General features: G+C 57.9%; 6 protein-coding genes across 6 annotated transcripts; 3 read left to right on the top strand and 3 right to left on the bottom strand.

The window, feature by feature from the left end:
* Positions 1–397: 397 nt before the first annotated feature.
* On the top strand, positions 398–1,773 carry CCMA1212_005654 (Ubiquitin domain-containing protein DSK2; the record flags this gene model as incomplete). Its single annotated transcript, XM_073702906.1, has 2 exons — positions 398–829; positions 928–1,773. The coding sequence occupies 2 exons, from the start codon at positions 398–400 to the stop codon at positions 1,771–1,773; spliced, it is 1,278 nt and encodes a 425-aa protein (XP_073558258.1).
* A 752-nt stretch (positions 1,774–2,525) lies between these two features.
* On the top strand, positions 2,526–4,000 carry CCMA1212_005656 (Quinone oxidoreductase-like protein; the record flags this gene model as incomplete). Its single annotated transcript, XM_073702907.1, has 4 exons — positions 2,526–2,558; positions 2,690–2,825; positions 2,917–3,234; positions 3,471–4,000. 4 exons carry the CDS (start codon positions 2,526–2,528, stop codon positions 3,998–4,000), a joined length of 1,017 nt encoding a protein of 338 aa, XP_073558256.1.
* Positions 4,001–4,295: 295 nt separating this feature from the next.
* Positions 4,296–7,502, bottom strand: CCMA1212_005657 (Importin beta-like protein; the record flags this gene model as incomplete). Its single annotated transcript, XM_073702908.1, has 1 exon — positions 4,296–7,502. One exon carries the CDS (start codon positions 7,500–7,502, stop codon positions 4,296–4,298), a length of 3,207 nt encoding a protein of 1,068 aa, XP_073558257.1.
* A 661-nt stretch (positions 7,503–8,163) lies between these two features.
* Positions 8,164–9,654, top strand: CCMA1212_005658 (uncharacterized protein; the record flags this gene model as incomplete). Its single annotated transcript, XM_073702909.1, has 1 exon — positions 8,164–9,654. One exon carries the CDS (start codon positions 8,164–8,166, stop codon positions 9,652–9,654), a length of 1,491 nt encoding a protein of 496 aa, XP_073558262.1.
* A 363-nt stretch (positions 9,655–10,017) lies between these two features.
* CCMA1212_005659 (uncharacterized protein) lies at positions 10,018–10,502 on the bottom strand (the record flags this gene model as incomplete). Its single annotated transcript, XM_073702910.1, has 2 exons — positions 10,018–10,220; positions 10,310–10,502. 2 exons carry the CDS (start codon positions 10,500–10,502, stop codon positions 10,018–10,020), a joined length of 396 nt encoding a protein of 131 aa, XP_073558152.1.
* A 993-nt stretch (positions 10,503–11,495) lies between these two features.
* CCMA1212_005660 (uncharacterized protein) lies at positions 11,496–12,354 on the bottom strand (the record flags this gene model as incomplete). The annotated part of the gene is made up of 2 exons (XM_073702911.1): positions 11,496–12,125; positions 12,187–12,354. 2 exons carry the CDS (start codon positions 12,352–12,354, stop codon positions 11,496–11,498), a joined length of 798 nt encoding a protein of 265 aa, XP_073558490.1.
* Positions 12,355–12,812: the final 458 nt, after the last annotated feature.

A 12,812-nucleotide genomic window follows, 5' to 3' on the forward strand; every position in this document is an offset into this window, starting at 1 on the left:
ACCATCTCAGGCACCTCACAGCACTGGAGTTCAGTGGTAATCAGCAGTTCACAGCTCCAGTCGAGCACCTATCATTTGCTATCTGCCCCACCACCCGCCTCAGCCTCCATCTCGTCACCTTTGCATGTTCTGGTGCCTTATGTAAACTGCCGCATCTCGCCACAGACGCATTTTCCCACCTCGTCCAACAGACCTGACCGTCCACCAGCTTCTCGTATTCCTAGCAGCGCCGGTTTCGTCTTGCTGATCTGCTATCGCGACTCTGATTCTCTCCCGCTCTTTTTTTTTTCTACGCACGGCACAGCGACAACCTCCATTCGACTCGATCCCTCTCTGCCCCTCCCTCTCTCTCATCTCTCATCTCCATCTCCCACCGATTCGTTTGCTTCGCCTCGCCATGGCCGACAATGCAGAGGCGGGCGGCGACGCCCAAGTCACCTTCAAGGTCAAGACGGCGCAGGAGGGCTCGCACACCATCACCATGCCCGAGTCGGCGACGGTGCTGGAGCTCAAGACGAAGCTGTCCACGGCCGAGTTCGAGAACATCCCGGTCGAGCGCCAGCGCCTCATCTACTCGGGCCGCGTCATGAAGAACGACGACACGCTGGCCACGTACAAGATCAAGCCCAACAACACCATCCACATGGTCAAGAGCGCCGCCAGCAACGCCGCCCCGGCCGCCTCTGCCTCGACGCCCACGCCCGCCGCTGTGCCTACCAACATGGCCTCGGGCACCGCCAACAACCCGCTGGCCGGCCTGACGGGCGCCAGGTACGCCGGCCACCAGATCAACCTGCCCGGCATGGACATGTTTGGCCCTGACGGTGGCGTAAGTATTCTCCTGCTCCCCCCCCTTGGAGCGACGAACGGCTTGTCATGGTTGTGCCTGTGGATCTCCGTGACTGACGCTTCTTGGGGAAACAACAGATGGGCCCTCCCATGGACGAGGAGCGATTGTCGCGCATGATGTCCGATCCCAACGTGCAGCAGTCCATGAACGAGGCTCTCAACAACCCCGACTTCATCAACATGCTCATCGACTCGAACCCGATGCTGCGCAACATCCCCAACGCCCGCGAGATCATCACGTCACCGTTTATGCGCCAGATGATGAGCAACCCGCAGATGATGACACAAGCGATGCGCATGCAGCGCGCAATGGGCAGAGGCGGCGACGCCGCGTTCCCTGCCCCTGGCGCCACGGACACGACACCCGAGGGCGCGCCCGCGGCCGACGGCGCCGCCGGTCAGGGCACCACGCCGCAGCAGAACCCCTTTGCGAACCCGTTCATGCTGCCGGGCTTCATGGGTGGTGCTGGCGGCGCCAACGGCCTAAGCATGCTTCAGCAGATGCTCAACTTCCCCCCTCCGCCCCAGGCCGGCCCAGACACGGCCTCGACGACGACTGGATCGGCGACGACGGGCACCGGAAGCGACGCAAACACGGCCAACACGAATGCTGGTTCGGCCACTGCAGGCTCGGGCCAGCCCCAGGCGGCGGCGAACCCCTTTGCGGCCCTGTTCCCTCCCCCCGCGGCCGGAGGCGCGAACCCCTTCGCCATGGGCCCGGAGCAGTTCCAGCAGATGATGCAGATGTTTGCGCCGCAGGCAGCCGCCCCCGCGGACAACAGGCCACCCGAGGAGCGCTACGCGGAGCAGCTGAGGCAGCTCAACGACATGGGGTTCTACGACTTTGACCGAAACGTGGCCGCCCTGAGGCGCAGCGGAGGAAGCGTGCAGGGCGCTGTCGAGCACCTGCTCGGGGGAGTCTAGGCGGTTGCGAGGGGGGAGGGCACATCTGGCCGGCTTTTCACTTTTTAGGATCAAGCGTGGATAATGAATGGAAGCGTTGAGATATCCGGCTAATGACATTGGCCACGGCGCCACGACCAACGAGGAGGCGTGGACGGGCCTTTCTATTTTTCTCTTTATGAGAGACCGGGGCCTCGAGAGAATTTGCATGGCAACCGGGCGCGATTTACTCTGTATTTTGTTTCCTCTTGACGTAATGAGACGTTATTGTGTATAAAGAAGACGACCGGTAGGCGCCGTTGCAGACATGCTGCTGCTCCATAAGGTAGGTAGTAGGGGGGTGTAACTGAAGTGAGGCTGAGAAGATTGGGGCCTCCCACCCAGACTACCAAGCAAGGTAGTACAGTATAGCTTCAGGGTCCGAAAATAATGATCAATTGCAAACAAATCCACTACGTTTCTCTAGACGGTGCTGTCCACGGCATCCTGATCGATCCAAGCCTGGGGCTCTTGTCGGCCACCCGCTCCCGAGGGCGGGAGATGCCTCGGCTCCTCTTCCCCACCCGAAACGACCCCGGATTTCGCACCTTATTGGGCTTACCTTGTAATACACCTTTCAAGCTTACTTGACCTTTACCTGATGCCTTATGCTGACGTTTTGCTTTCTTCTTCACATTTCAACTCTCCATTTTGCACAGTTCTTCTTTTTCCATCTCAATTTACCTGTTTATCACCCTGCTACTGAATTGTGAGGAAGTTTCATCATCTACAAGATGCGTGGCATTGAGATTCGGAAATACGTAAAGGTGAGACCAGACCAGATCTCACCACCGCAAAACCTCATCCCTTCCGAGACATCCCCCCCCCTTCTCTCTCTTTTCCGTCAAAGTTCAAACAGACAGCTGCTAACCCGATGATTATTCATTGTCATGAATAGAGCCCTGAAGAGCTCCAAGTCACAAACCTTCCCGACCCCGTCCCCAAAGACGACGAGTATGTCATCGAAGTGCACGCCGCCGCCGCCAACTTCTTTGACATTCTCCAAGTCCAAGGCCGCTATCAGAACCAGCCTCGTACGCCCCCCTCACTCCCCCTTAACTCCTCACCAACACCTCGACAATCAGATACTCTCATCCAGAAGAGCCAAGCTAATCCATCCCAAAGCCTTCCCATGGGTCGCCGGCGCCGAATTCGCCGGCATCGTCCTCTCCACCCCCCGCAAGTCCCGCTCGCGGCCCCCTCGCTTCGCCGTCGGCGCCCGCGTCTTTGGCGCCGCGCAGGGCGCCTTTGCGACGAAGCTGTGCGTCCGCGAGGTCGCCCTGCTGCCCGTGCCCGAGGGCTGGTCGTTCCGCGACGCGGCGGGGCTGTTCGTCACGGCGCCGACGAGCTACGGCGCGCTGGTGGTGAGGGCGGGGGTCAAGGCGGGTGATGTCGTGCTTGTGCATGCGGCGGCGGGAGGGGTTGGGCTGGCGGCTGTGCAGGGTGAGTTTTTTTCTTTTCTTTTCTTTTACCCTTTTTCTTTTCCTTTCTTTGGTGATGGACTTGTGGTCGTTTGTGTGGGTGAGGGGGGGTTTGAGTGAGTGAGAGGGGGAGTTGAGTTGAGTTGAGAGGAACAGTTGCTTCATCTCAAGTCTCACTTACTTATACCTACTCTCATCAACACCACCACATCATCTATATCTCTCGAGTCATGACTAACATACAAACACAAAAAACAGTCGCCAAAGCCTTTGGCGCAACCGTCATAGCAACGGCATCCACCCCCCGCAAGCTCGACATAGCCCGCTCCTTCGGCGCCGACCACGCCCTCTCCTACACAGACCCAGACTGGCCCGCCAAAGTCAAGGCCCTGACCCCGCGCTCTCGCGGCGTCGACATCGTCTTCGACCCCGTCGGCCTCGTCGACAAGTCCACAAAGTGCATCGCCTGGAACGGCAGCATCCTCGTCGTCGGCTTCGCCGCGGGCGCCATCGAAAAGGTCGCCATGAACAAGGTGCTGCTCAAGAACATCTCGCTCGTGGGCATTCACTGGGGCGCGTACTCGGTGCATGAGCGGGAGACTATTCCGAGGGTCTGGGAGGGGATCATGAGGCTTGTGAAAGAGGGCAAGATTAGGGGGACTGAGTATACGGATGAGGAGTTTGTGGGGTTGGATAGGGTCAAGGATGCGCTTTTGGCGTTGGGGGGCAGGGGGACTTGGGGGAAGGTTGTGATTAAGATTCCTCAGGAGGGCAGCAGTCGGCTGTAAAGGCGTGCCTTCATCAGGTGAGATGAATACGAGAGAGAGAGTACAGGCACAAGGACGGTCAAGGTGAAACACAACACATGGACCCGTGGGCTATGTATATCCCAGGTATATCGGCAGCTGTTTCGATTATAATCAAATCTTTCCCCCCCCCTGTCTAAACCACTCTCACGCCAAGAAATCGTAAAGGCGGCAGTCGCTCATCCAAGTCATATTCTCATAAACTTAATTTCCTTCAAGAAACGCTGCGCAGCTCTAAACTCGCCGCCCCCTCCAAGGTAGCTCACCATCCACCTCTTCACAGCGGCACCTCGTTCAACATCTTCTGGAAGGCGTCCATAACCGCCTTGTCCACGTTGGCCACCCAGTTCTCCTGGAACACCGCCTCGCCCCCGATCCGGGCGACGACGTCGTGCAGCCTGACCTTGACAAACTGCAGCGCGTTGACGCAGTGGATCGGGTCCTTGTGCTGGCTCTGCTTCTCCAGTATCATCTTTGGGGTATCGTAGTCGTACACCTCCGGCTCTCCGGCCCACACCAGACAGTCGTTGCCGGGCCCTGCGTTGTCCTGGAGCTCCATGATGATGTTTGTCCACAGGTCCAAGTAGTCTTGCAGCTTGTCCAGCACCAGCTCCTGCATTGGCGATCCGAGCTCGAGCAGGCGCGTGAGGCCAAGCAGATACAGCTTCTGCCGTTCGAGATTGTCCATGCCCGACTGGTACGAGAACCACTCCGACGAGAGCCAAGCCCACACCTCTTGCACGTTCCCAACCGAGCCCAGCATCTGCACAAACAGGTTTGGCTCCGCCAGCAGGAGGCGCGCGAGGATGGCAAAATAGTCACCCTGAGTCACCGTACTGAGTCTACTCGCTCTTTTATTAGGTCCGGTAGTTTGACGCGACTCCCACGCGTCGTGGAGGTTGGCCACGAGCTTGTTCACAAAGCCCGTCTCGACCATGTCTTGGATGATGACGGAGACCCCCTCGGCCCCTCCCAGCTCGGCCGCCGACCGGATGAGGAGTTCGATGGACGTTGTGCCGAGGCGGACGTGCTCCCTGCTCTTGGAGTCTAGACTCGTGCTCAACGCCACCAATATCGGCCGTCGGAACCTGTCCTCCAGCATAGCCGCCGGGGCAATCAGGATGTAGGCCTCAATGGCCTGCAGGGCCAAGGACACCACGTCGGACGAATACTCCAGCAGCGGCAGCAGCAGCTCAACCAGGTCGATGAGCTCCCGCGCAAGCGGAGGATTGCTTTGCGAGAGGATGGAGTTCCACAGCTCCAGCGATTCGTCAATGAGGTTCAGGTGCAGGTCCGAGCCTGGCCTTGCCGCCTCGGCCAGCAAGGGGAGCATGGACTGCTGATAGCGCTGTGAGTTCGGGCCCATGCTCATAACGAGCGCCGAGAAGATGGCAATGACAGCCTGCTTGATCATGTATTCTTCCGGCCCCGAAGCCTCCCACACCGAGGGCAGGGCCAGCATGAGCTGGTCTCCAAACTGGGCTACTTGCTCTTCCATTCGCGTCACCAAGATCCGGATGGATTCGAGAATGGCAAGCTTGGTCTCGTCGCTTTCCACGTTCTGAACGAGCTCCGTCAGAGCGTTGAGGATATCCGCAGTGTATGGCAGAAATGCGGTGGCGCTGAAGTCGAGTTCGTCGGCAACCCATCGAAGCTGTCTCGCCGCCGTGATCCTCACCACGATATCATTCGTCTCGTCGTTCGGCGAGAGAAAGTGCTGGAAGATCTGGTAGACAATCGGCCGGCTCGACTCCGCCAGCCTCACCGGGGCCCACTGGCTGATGAGAATGGCGATGCGTCGCCGCAGCACCTTGTACAGGCCGCCCTGCTGCTGGGCGTCGTTGACAATGGTCGAGGCGAGGATCGTGTCAAAGTCAAAGGCGGATGACACGTGCGCGGCCGACAACCCCATGGCCGTATACACAGCTTCCTTGGTCGCAATGTCCGCTTGCGGAGACTGCGCTGTCTGAAAGTACGACAGCAGCGGCGGCACGAGAAGCGGCTTGAAGTTGGTGAGAAGATCGAGGAAGAGCCTTTCGGCGCATGGGCGGACCTCCCATTCGTACGCGCTGCTCTCGAGCTGTTCCTGCAGTTCCCAGTCCTCCGGATCCTCCTCCCAAGCCTCCAGATCCGACCTACGGAAGACAAACAGGTGGGAGATAATGGTGTTGACGATCTGAATCACCAGATCGTCCTTGAACAGCTCATTCTTGATAATCTCCTTGGCCCGTTCCTGCTCGGCCTTTGTCTCCGGAGATCGGTACTTGAATGTCTGCACTGGCTGAAAAGCCATTCTCACACAGGTGCGAAGGAGGAGAAGGCCTTTCAGCGCGAGCTTCTCCATCAGAGGCCCTTCCTTCTTTGCCTTGGACCCTGCATCCCCTGAGCCCTGCCGGATGCCACCCGAGGAGACGAAGATTTCAGCGAAATTTGAGATGAGATCCCAGTATGCATTGACAAGGGATATCGAGTTGGGCAGAAAAGCAAAACTCGCAGCAAAGTGCTCGGCCTGGTCGATGTGGAATTTGGCAAACTGAAGGAGGTGCTTGCCGACCAATTCCTGATACGGCGCCGGCACGGCCGAGTCGTGGTTCACAAAGCCCAGGAACTGGCCGAATTGATTCTGCGACAGCGTCCAGAACTGCGTAACCGAACTGTCATCATGGGGTCGCGCGTAACCCACATTGATGAGGCGACGCAGCGTCTTGAGAGCGGACAGACTGTTCTCCATGGCCAAGCTGGCCTCGCCACCGTCCCCTTGCCCCGTGCTTAGAAAGTTGCTCCATTGTGACGACTTGTCCGAATAGATCTCTGACAGGATGTACACAAACTCGGGCGTGATTGACTGCAGCGCGGTTTGCGATTTCCTCAGCCGCGCACTTCCCATCTCCTTGATGACTCGAAGCAACAGCACGAGGGTGCCATGGAGATGATGCTGATTGCCGTTTTGAGTTGATCGCAGCAGGTGGACTATGCTCGGGAGCGCCTCGGGCCAATCGTCCGGGTAGTCGACCCGAACGATCTTCGCAATGACCAGGGCATTGTGTAGAGCCAGGTGCCTCACTTCCTCCTCGACGGTTCCCTGGAACAGCCGTGACCGTATCAGGTTCTTCTCCTCGGGGGTGATGCCGAGCTTGGAGTGCGAGAACCTCCAATTCTTGTCTATTCCGTTCTTGATCTGTATAATCGCCAGGAAACGAATCTCGAGTGGAAGCGACTTGTCGAGGAACACCGACTGGCAAGCGAGACAAAGCTCCGTTAGCACGACGAGGAGAAAGGAGTCGCGGGGGGGAAGATGGACAAGCAAGTGCCGTACCTGCAAGGACGAGTAATACCCGGCCTGTGACTCCCAGGTGGCGAGCTGCTGGCCGGCAGCCTGTCGCTGGACGTGGTCCGAGGACGAAGTGGCCGCGTGCAACGTGCGGCAGAGCTCCTGCAGGGACAGCGGCGCCGCGTCTCCTGGAACTTCGATGGCGAAACTCATGGCCGGTGCCGAGGCCGCTCGAGACGGCAGTCAGGCTGCGAGGCTGTTCGTGTAGACGCTTGTTGGTAGATGCGGTTACGGATATGTGATGTATTTTGCCGAGGCAGTGAAGGCGAGAGCCTGAGGCGCAGCTAGTTACAATGTAGTTGGTATAAGGAAGAAGAGGCAGAGGAGAGGTCGAGGTTGGTTAGCAGCTTGGTCGGCGATGGTGGGGCTGAGGCTGGTTGCTGGCGGAGAGAATTGGCATGGAGCCTTGAACCAGCCTGAATGTCACGGTTTGGCTTGGAGGGGTAGCAAACGCGAGGCAGACGAGGGATTCAGTGAGGCTGCAGCTGCTATAACTCGATAGATGCCGGGTGCTTCTGCGTGTCACGGGCACGAGCCGTTATTGGACTTACTCTTTCTTGTTGAATTTGATGTGAATCTTCAGTAACATAGTCGAGTATATATGCTCTTATGAGGAGCCATCTACAGCGAGACCCTGGGACCTCTTCTTAGCGCCAGCACCGCCAAACTACTAGGTAGCCCCTCCAACATAAAGCCATGGAAAAAGCTCCCGCCGCGATAGTCCCAATCCTCCCTACGACAACCTCTACTACCCAGCACCGCTCAATCTCTCCTCGGCAGGCAAGCCATTGCTCCTCTGGCACGTCCACATGCCATGATCCGCTCGCGCACCTCCAGGCTCGCCGCCTCCGCCCCCGCCCTCGCCCGGCGGCAGTGGACGTGCCCGGCATGCCTCTCCCGGCGCCGATACTCCAAGCAGCCCGAGAGGCGCGAGCCGCCCGATCACCGGAAGCTGGGCAACCAGCAGGAGCTCTTCATGACCTCCGTCTACAGCCCCGGCTCGCCCATATTCCTGCCCAACGGCGCCCGCATCTTCAATCGGCTGGTGGACTTTCTGCGCAAGCAGTACGTGCGCTATGGCTTCCAGGAGGTCATCACGCCCACGATATACAAGAAGTCGCTGTGGGCCAAGTCGGGCCATCTGGACAACTACGCAGACGACATGTACTCCGTGACGGGCAACAAGCGGGCTTCGGATCTGGAGGGAGCGACGGGGTGCTGCGGGACGGATCATACAAAGGGCGAAGAGGGAGCAGAGGACGACGACGATTACGGGCTGAAGCCCATGAACTGCCCGGGACACTGCCTCATCTTTGCGTCCAAGCTGCATAGCTACAGAGACCTGCCCGTCCGATACGCAGACTTCAGCCCCCTCCACCGGAACGAGATCTCGGGCGCCTTGTCGGGGCTGACCCGCGTGCGCCGCTTCCACCAAGACGACGGCCACATCTTTTGCAGACCGAGCCAGGTCGAGGAAGAAATCGGCAAGACGCTGGACTTTGTCAAGACGGTGTACAGCGTGCTGCGGCTGGGCGTCAGCTACCGCCTGGCCCTGTCCACGCGACCAGCGGACCACTACATCGGCACGGAGGAAGAATGGGCGCGCGCGGAAGACAGCTTGAAGCGCGCGCTGGACGCCTCGGGCATGGACTGGACAATCAACGAGGGCGACGGCGCCTTTTACGGCCCCAAGATCGACATTGTGCTCAAGGACTCGGAGGGAAAGGAGCACCAGACGGCCACCATCCAGCTGGACTTTCAGCTGCCGAAGCGGTTCGAGCTGGAGTACCAGGCCCCGGCGCCGGAGTACGAAGCCCGTGGGGAGGCGACTACCGATCCGGAGCTTCTTGCTCAGTATGGACCTGTTCGGCCGGTCATGATTCATCGTGCGGTTCTGGGGTCTGTGGAGCGCCTGTTGGCCCTTTTGATTGAGAACTACGACGGGAAATGGCCGTTCTGGCTCAACCCAAGACAGGCCATTATCTTGACAGTCAACACGTCGGATCCGGTTGTTGAGTGGGCCGACCAAGTGCGCAACGTCCTTCTCGGCATCAAGAAGCTCGAGGCCGATGGCCTGCCCTCCCCGGAGAGCCTCACGGGGCAGACGGGCCTGGCGGTAGACATGGATACGACGGCAAGGCCTCTGGGTACTAAGATCCGGGAGGCCCTCGCGAGTGGCTACGGTCTCGTTTTGGTGGTGGGCGAGCAAGATGTCAAGAATCAGCAGGTCAGCCTGGGCAAGGAAAGGCTGAGCCCGCCCGAGCTTCGCGATAGAATGCTTCGTATGGTAGATGCATTTGAATGAAGAACTCTCCCATCTATTGATCCTATCCAGTTGCGCCATGTATTTCCTGCATCTTTGATTCCATTCTCTGCTTGAGGCTCCGACATTAATCAAAATATGGGCGTTCGCCTTATAGAGCCGTCGAAAGACGATCCCTTGTGAACCGATCGCATACCACCCTCCGTACCACGATAGCTCTTTCGTCTTCCAATAAAGAATCAAGCTCGCTTGGGTATCGCAGCTCACGGCCTCGTCCCGTCCGTCTGCAGCCAGAAACCCAAACTACCTAAGTAGAACCCGTCCCTCGGGCAGCCCTATATTCATCACGTCAATATACGTTCGCCCTTCGACTGGCCCCGACTCCTTTGCATCTCCCAGTTCCGCTTACTTTTTGTACTTGGGATCGACACTCCCGCCCGCCCGTTCGATTCGCTCAATTAGAGCCTGCCGCTGCACGATCTGGTCGCGCATGTAATCGACGGTGCGCTTCAGCACGAGGCCCTCGGAGCGGCCCTGGCCTTCCAGCCCGGGCACGAGCTCGGTGAGTCGGTCGAAGCCCTCGCGGATGGCCTGGCGACGCTTTTGTTCTGCGCGCGCGTTCGAAAAAAAAACGAAACGGTTAGCCTTCCAGAGTTTGTAACGCACAGCGCGCAAGCCTTGCCAGCTTAGGTGTTACCTGATGCGATGTGGTTCTGCTTCTTCTCCTCCTCTGTGAGGCGCGGCTTGTCGTCTGCTGAAGCTGCTGCTGCTGCTACTGCTGCTGCTGCGGAAGAAGAAGAAGAAGAAGATGTTGTTACTGCAGCTGTTGTAGAGGGCGTGGGCTTGTTGGCGTCGCCGGAGCCGGGGGTTTGGCTTGGTGAGGAGGACATTGGATCATGTGCGATGTGGTGACGACGAGGAGCAGGACATGTGATTGCCGGTGCGCATAACGATGGACTCGGGTGTTTAATGCGACTCCATGCAACAAGACTTCTTCAGAGAAATGAACCGCATGAAGGATGCAAAGTAGAAGAGAAGAAAAGAAAGAGGCCGAAAAGAAGCAGAAGAAAGGGTATCAGATGCGCCGAGGGGCTTATTCTATCAACGTGGTGCGATTGCTTGACGCAGCTGCGAAGAGTGTCATTGTTGGAACTTGGATCATGTTAGAGGTAAGAATCACATGCGTCGCGCGTGCGCAAGAAAGGGAAACAAGAGCTGCTAGGGAAAATAAATAACATTTGATTTGATGGGTAAAAGAACAAGCCACAGCGGCCTGTGACAGCGCTAGAGGGAGATGAATGAGCAAGGATGTTGCCCCAGATTCTCGGGGCCGAAGAGCCGGTCCCTGCGTCTGAGGCAGGGCGAGGAGGCTTGGGCTTGAGCTTGGGTTGAGGTTGGTGATTGCTTAGGGTAGTTGGTGATCTCAAAGTGTGCATTTCTATGAATTCGAAAGTAAGTCGAGGTCCAAGAGCTCATTCGTCAAGATCCAGTGCTTGCATTGATGGGCTGCATCCCTTTGCCAAGATTCTGTATTCTGTACGACGCTGAGACTCCATCCTGTGCCCCGACGCCATTCACATGCTAGCTAAGCTGCAGCTGTCCGATCATGTCTCTAGTACGAAGCGCGTGGATAGATGTGGCATCCATGTGCACGCAGCCCACTGAAGCTGAGGAGATGCAGCCCGATTGAAAGAGAACCCGGATGCCGGCATCTCTCATTCCAGCAGCACAAGCCAAAGATATCCCTTCTCTTTTCTCGGCCGACTCGTGGCCAGCCGTCACATAAAAGGCCAGCTTGTGCTATCCATTTTATCCGAGAAGCGCCTGCGCTGTGATAACTCCGCTCGTCCTCTCCCATCTTCCCATCGAAACCGCCCATTTCCTCATTCCGAAGCCGAGCCCTCTCCGTCATCGAACTCGTCCCGGTCCTGCTGGAAGGTGACCTTTTCGGCCAACGACAGCGTCTTCTTCACCGGCAGTCCAATGACATTGTCCACGCTGCCCTCAATCTTCTCCACCAGCAGCATCCCTCCGATGCCCTGGATTCCATAGCCGCCGGCCTTGTCGACGCCCTCTCGTGTCTTAACGTAGGACTCAATCACATCGTCTGGCAGCCCGTTTCCTTCTTCCCAGAAGTACACCTTGGTCTCCTCGGTGTGGCTCTGGATGTCGTAGCCCGGATGCCTTGCGTCTTCTCGCGGCGCGAGCACGCAAACGGACGTCAGCACTCTGTGCATGCGGGTGTCGCGGAGGTGCTTGAGCATTCGCACGTGGTCCGCCTCGCTGCGAGGCTTCTCCAGGATGCGCCCGTCACGGGTGACAATGATGGTGTCTGCGGCTATGACGAGGGCGGGATCCGGGATCGAAGCCAGGTGGGTGTCCAGTGTTGTGCTGTAGACTTCAAGGCACTTGTTCCTGGCGGTGGTTGCGACATACTCCCAGGGCCCGTATGTCTTCTTGTCCAGGTCCTCAGGCTTGGTTGATGGAGTGATTTCTAAATTGGCGAGGCCAATCTGAATAGCCAATGTTACTCAACGCTGCGGTGCTTTCAACCATGTTCTCCTCATGCCATACCTGCTGTAACAGCTGTTTTCTCCGCGGAGAGGCAGATGCTAGGATGACTCGCTTTGAGTTGAGGTGCTTGATAATGGGGAGGTCGAGGGGCTGCAGGGGTCGGCGCATGGATCCGGCCCTGGGGCGTCCGGCGGGAGATGCCGCCTGCGCAGCGGGAGCGTCTGACATTGTGGAGAGCAATTGGCCGATGGAATGGGCTGTGTGAGACGATGGGAAGTGAAGCGCAAGCTATGGAGGAGTGAGGCCTCGGAGGGTGAAGTGAGGCGGTATGGCTTTTAAGGAGCAACCCAAGTCGTCATTGAGATGGTGGGGTTCTGCAGCTGGACCCCACCGTCCGCGTCTGGAATTGATTTGATGTCGGATCTGGAGGAGTGCAAGCAAAAGGAAGAGAGAGGAGAGGTTGGAAAAGTGAGAGATTTTGAGAGAGAGGAAGAGGAATTGCCCATGAGGCGTAGCTTGGAGGTACTAGGACAATGAGAGATCAAAGGGTCGATTCCGCCTTGGGCGAAAGCTGAAAGCATTAGATAAGCCGTCAACCAACTTGAGTAAGGTAGAGCTTCATAGCACTTGGGTTAGGATGCAGGCCATATCGCTTTCAACTCACAATCGGGTTGTCTTCACAGCAT

The sequence above is a fragment of the Trichoderma ghanense genome, assembly GCF_004382785.1.
Source record: "Trichoderma ghanense strain CCMA-1212 chromosome Unknown scaffold_6, whole genome shotgun sequence".
NCBI classification, from domain to species: domain Eukaryota; kingdom Fungi; phylum Ascomycota; class Sordariomycetes; order Hypocreales; family Hypocreaceae; genus Trichoderma; species Trichoderma ghanense.